Source organism: Phaethon lepturus, unplaced genomic scaffold, assembly GCF_000687285.1.
Source record: "Phaethon lepturus isolate BGI_N335 unplaced genomic scaffold, ASM68728v1 scaffold3436, whole genome shotgun sequence".
NCBI lineage: Eukaryota > Metazoa > Chordata > Aves > Phaethontiformes > Phaethontidae > Phaethon > Phaethon lepturus.
Genome location: NW_010548139.1, coordinates 8,395 through 13,837, shown reverse-complemented (window position 1 = coordinate 13,837; position 5,443 = coordinate 8,395). Strand labels below are relative to the sequence as shown.

The following is a 5,443-nucleotide window of genomic DNA, read 5'->3' as shown; positions in this document are numbered from 1 at the left end:
CTCGCCGGTACCTTTCAGGGCCTGGTGCATCCCCCCGATGCCACTGTAGAGCTCCAGCACTCGCAACGGCGCCATTCTCCGGCAGCCGGCGCCCTACCCAGTCCTCCCGGTGGCCTCCCCAAGCGCCGCCCGCTCGTTCCGCCGCTCTTTCGTTCCCATCCGTCCGTCCTCCTCTTCAGAGCCAGCAACTCACTGCCAACTCCGATATTTCCCGCCCCGCGCAGCTCGGGAGCAGCGGCTTAACTCGGCCTTGCTAATTGCTCCTTAAACCCCAAAGTGGGCTTAGGCCCGGAGGATGAAGCTACCCCCCCTGTTTAGCTGGTCCTGCTGCCCCCTGAGGTGGCCGTGAGGCTGATGGTGGCCAGCAGCTCTAGCATCTGCGCCCTCCTGGGAGTGAGGGACCAGGAGAAGGGTCCGCTTCCTGCCATGAGCCCCTTCGGGGCCAAGATCTCCTCCCGGCTGAGGGCTCCTCACAGGGGCAGCAATGAAACCCCGACCCCATTGCCCTTCCTCAGGCCCTGCCCCACCACAGGGTGTCCAGCGCTTGCTGGGGAGGTGGGGGCCAAGCCTGGCCATTAGTGTTAGGGCAAGCAGGGAAGGGCAGACTGGAGGCCAAAATTAATGCAGGTGGCCTGCACCTGGCCAGGGCATAGGGAGAGGAAAGGGGATGTGAGGCGGCAAAAGGGGCTTATCCCCGTGCTAGCCTGCTGTCCAGCTGGGCAGCCGATGTGAATGGCGCTTAACGCTTTTATGGGCCTAAGCGTTTCATGATTTCAGTGTGCAGTGATGTTTTTGAGAAGTCATTTCAAAGCCTGCACCACTGGTGGAACAGGAAGGAAGGAAATAACTGATGAAACTCCTCTAATTTGCCCTAAGACTACGAAACTGCTTTTGTTAACTTGGAAAGGAAAAGGCAACTCAAAGACGTTGTTGCCCACGAAAACTAGTTTGTTTTTAAAACAAATTTTAGACGCGTATTTACATACATATATATAAAACAACCAGAGTAAATATCCTGCACACTATTATGTGAGTTACCCCCACACACATGGGGGCAAACACTCACCTATGCCTCAGTTTGCAGATTTAGATTCTAAAGTAAAGGTGGAACCTTGCAAAAACCCAACAAAACCTGAACATATTTCTCTAGTAATTTCTTGAGTTAATCATATTTTTGTGGAACCTCTTAGAAACCTGTCAAAAATAAGGTGGATTTGAGGAATATTTATTTTTCCTTTGAAGCTGCCTCATTCAGCCTGTCATAAGTAACTTGTACCTCTTGCCTTTTGGTAGAGGAAGAATTTTTAGCTGAAAGTGGAGGCCAAAAAAGAGAGAAATCTGCTGCCTTTCAGCGCACTTCTCCAGAATAGGGGATGTACCAACTGCAGAAAACACTGGAATTAGAAACAACATTTCAAAGTAAGAATATTAGTCTTTGACAGCTTTTTCAAAGCAGTTCTGTCATTCCCCTGTGGATCTTCATCATCAGAGTCTGGGGCTGCTGCTTTATTTGTCAGCTGTGGAAGTAAGCAGGTGACTAAAACAAAAAGTCCAAGGTCTACTTTAGAATTTCTGAAAGGAGGTGCATCAGGCGAGGTACCAGAGGAGAGCAGCATGCATTGCAACCAGCCATGAGGCAGGTTGCCTGCCCGTATGGCTAGCAGAGAGCTGAGAAAGGTGGGTGAATCACATGGTGTAACAAAACTCAGAATGTGCCAGTTGGAGAAAATAGTCATGGGACAAAGACAGTGAAGGCTCTGAAGGAGAGAGTTCAAGATGATGAAGGTGGCTGCAAAGAGCAAGGTTGTTATCAGTTAAGAGGATACACTTCAGCAGGATCCCTTCAAAATACAGATGCAAGGTGAGGGTAAAGAAAAAGGCAGTTTTAGACTACTGAAATTAGTAAAGCTAATGAAGGAGTTTCAGCTCTTTGTATTACTATTTCAGCAACCTATACATCACAGCAATGCTAGATACTGTGATGAGTGGGAGCTGTAGGCAGCCAGGAGCACTTAATTTATTTGGAGATGCCCAGTATCTGAGCAATTAAAGCTATAGAGGAGCAATATTTCCTTGTATCAGACAGGGAGACATAGCTGAGCCCTGTTTTTCCCTCTCCTTTCCCTAACTCCAAGGTATTCTTGCTATTCACACATGGGAAATGTGGAGTCTGGTGGAGAAGGTGACACAGAGGTCTTTGCTGTACTGGTGGCAGTAGAACATTTCCTGCTTAAGGGGAAATCCTCCACCTACCTCCTCCATCAGGCATCCTCTGTGTAGTAAACTGGAGAATCTCATCAACACGCCTCCGCTCTAGCAACAAAGAAATTCATAAGCTAGGTTGGGATTTTATTGGCTGCTTTTTGCAAAGAATGGGAAACACCAAAATTTCCCTAGTACTCATTTTTAAACAACTGCCAGTAGTCAGTTTTATAATTCTGTATAACTGTGTCTGCCCTAACCTGGTTCTCATTATTAATTAACAGCTGCAAAAAGGACCAAAATGAAAACAGGGAATCTGGAAACAGTTACTTTTAGTGTTCTTCCCTTTAAAAATGTAAAGTCAGCATCATAAAAATAATAATAATAATGATTTTGTTCAGATCTTAGATAATAGTATTTAAAGTATGCTTAAATTTCAGAAATTGGAGCAATGACCGAGAATTGCAAAGATCCGTGGCCACTCATACCTTTCTTCTTACAGAAAAGCTAAATGATTCCACGGAGAGGATGAGCCCTGTGAAAGCAATCGTTCATACTTCACTCAGAAAATCTTGCTAACACATGCTGCCACTGCCATGGGGCAGGCTAAACAGTTGCTCACTCTTGATCTTGTGACCCCGAAGCAGCCACATGTCTGCAAAATTTCACAACTGGATCTCTCTGACTTAATGACATTTGGATATTGTGACAGATCCTTCTTTCTCCGCTCCATGTATGTAGGACAGATAGGATTCCTATAAATCTTAATCAACATTTCATTTGTTTAACAGAGGAGACTAATAACAGAGTTGAAGTCCAATGACCACCTCTCAGTCCTACACTCTCAGTAAAGATATTTGTAAAATTCTTTTAAGACTTCCTGGGAAGAAGAATTTTGTTCTATGACCCTTCTGGTTTGGGCTTTTGATAAGGGATTTCAAATTCTGCAGCTCTGAACTCTTAATATTTTTTAGGATGCAGGTATGGACTGTTTCATATATCAGTTATGGCTCAAAAATACAGCTGGCTTTAAATAATTTATAGGCTTTTTTAAAAACTGTTTATTTATTCTAAATGAGCACATCTGTGGAACTATGATAATGCACTGACGAACAGCTATTTTCTTGACTCAAATATATTTAGAGTGAAATATATTTTAAGCAAACTGATCATTTAATGCCATTTTTAAAGCCGTTGACATAACCATGTGATATCAGCATTTTCATTGAGACAGCTTTTGAAAACTGCCTCCTAGCAACTAGCAGCATTTCCTCAATGTAGAAGTTTCCAAAGTTTGCCCACATCTCTGATAGTGGTATGATACAGGTAATCATGCTAGATCTGAAACTGTTGCCCTGGTAACCAATAGAAACATCCAGTGAAACAGCTACATGTGGTAAGAGGAACACGCAAACGAAACCACTGCAATATTTTCTCTTCTTACAATGCTTTAGACTTGTTAAAAATGTTACAATTATCAATGCTGCCAAACAACATCACAGAAACATGCAAAAATTACCGCCTGACAATTCTGCATTGTACTTGGCAACTGAAAGGTAAAACTACAAACTATGACTGGACCATGTAGTCTTGTCCTCAAAGTAAGAAGAAAAGATTTTCACTGTTGGCTTTCTATAATTCACACCAGCAACAAACGCACGCAACAAATGTGCACAAAACTTTATTTATAGGCATCTCAAGCCTTCTGCGGTTACATGTAGCTCTTCTCCCCGCCTTCCCATCTGCAGCAGAGCAGAGACTAACATGCCAGCAAGGTCTCCCCACCCAGCTGCAAGCAGAAGGTTGCCTGCCCGCAGTGCATGTCACAGGGTTTTATTGATGCCGCAATACTGCAGTAGTATAAATTGCTTCAAGTCTCCTTTGAAAGTAACTCCTCAGCATAAAGCTACGTAATGGAAGCTAGTAGACCTGTAGCTATGAAGTGTTCATGAGCATTTCCTCTATATTAAAAAATGGAGAGAAAGCAAGAAAAATGTCTCTGCTGATATACCAGATATTTAAAAGTGCATTCACAGTGATCAGCCAAAGCTTCAATACAGACGAGTATTAATATCGATGTCTGAAAACAAAAAAGGCTTCTTGGGTCCAAATGTTCAGTATAACCTACTAAATACCTAAATGAGGACCAGTAAGAGAATACAGACATCTCAGCTGTCTGTAAGGGAAGCTTATGTTCTGGGTCAGAAATCGCTGTGGCTAGGAAAGAATGTGAGGCATGCCATACACTTGCAATGCAATCACGGAATTGAAAAAATTCACTGAGAGTGTCTAGCATAAATTATTTTTTCCATAACCATTGGCCCAGTAGGTTACTAATAAAACTGAAAAACCTTTGCAATTTATCAGAATCAATCTGTACTGGATGTAATGTTTCAGGAGGGAATTTATCAGACTTGGTTTCTGCTGAAGTGATGATCAGTAAAGGTAGCTGTCAGCCACAGACGTGGCATTTCTGAGAAGCTTGCCGGGCCGTGCCAGTATGGCTAACAAAGTCTACAGTTTTAATTCATAATGCCATGCATCTGCAGGACTAGAAATGAAACCCACATCAAAACAGGTTTTTTAGCCTCTCCCAGTGCACTTCTAAGAACTCTATACAGGGGAAATTATGTAGCTGAAATTATTTGGAAGAATCATCAGACGCAAACGTTTTTAACCTTTCTTTTTTGAAATATATTAATCTCTCCATTTCAGGATTTTATTTTCAGGCTCTGGAGCTATGCATATACTCTGCAGGGAATAAGGAATAAAAAGAAATTGCTTCTCTAATTAAATCTTTATTTTTATGGTTTAAATAAATTTAAATCTAAATAAATCTGGCCAGTTTGTTATGTTTGGCCTGCAGTGGTCACCCTGGCTGGATGAGAGGCATATGTTTGCATAATGTTATTGACTTTCTTGTTGTACTTACACATTCCACTGCTTGACCAAAAAAAATAAAGGATAAAAAAGGTTAGTAACTATATATATGTAAAAAAACCTTTGCCGGACTCAACAAAACAGACACAGAGCTCTATAAGACCCGCTGCAGTCAGCCAAAAGATTGCTGCTGCAACAAATGTGTTTTGAATCAGACCCTTGAAGGGTCACAGGAAATGGGTGACAGCAGGCACGGAGCCAGGCGTTGTTAAAGGGGGATCAGCTCAAGCCGCTTCGGCAGGATGAGGTAATGGCGTGGGAGATCCCAGCTTGCTTGCAGGAGCAGGAGGAAACGGCATGG

General features: G+C 43.0%; 1 protein-coding gene across 1 annotated transcript in view; it reads right to left on the bottom strand.

Moving 5' to 3' along the window:
- The window catches only part of TRDMT1 (tRNA aspartic acid methyltransferase 1), a 30,135-nt gene extending 30,060 nt beyond the window's left edge, over positions 1 to 75 (bottom strand). The window contains exon 1 of the mRNA XM_010289855.1: positions 12 to 75. Coding sequence (XP_010288157.1) covers positions 12 to 75 — 64 coding nt within the window. The remainder of the gene's footprint in view (positions 1 to 11) is intronic.
- Between the last annotated feature and the right edge of the window lie 5,368 nt (positions 76 to 5,443).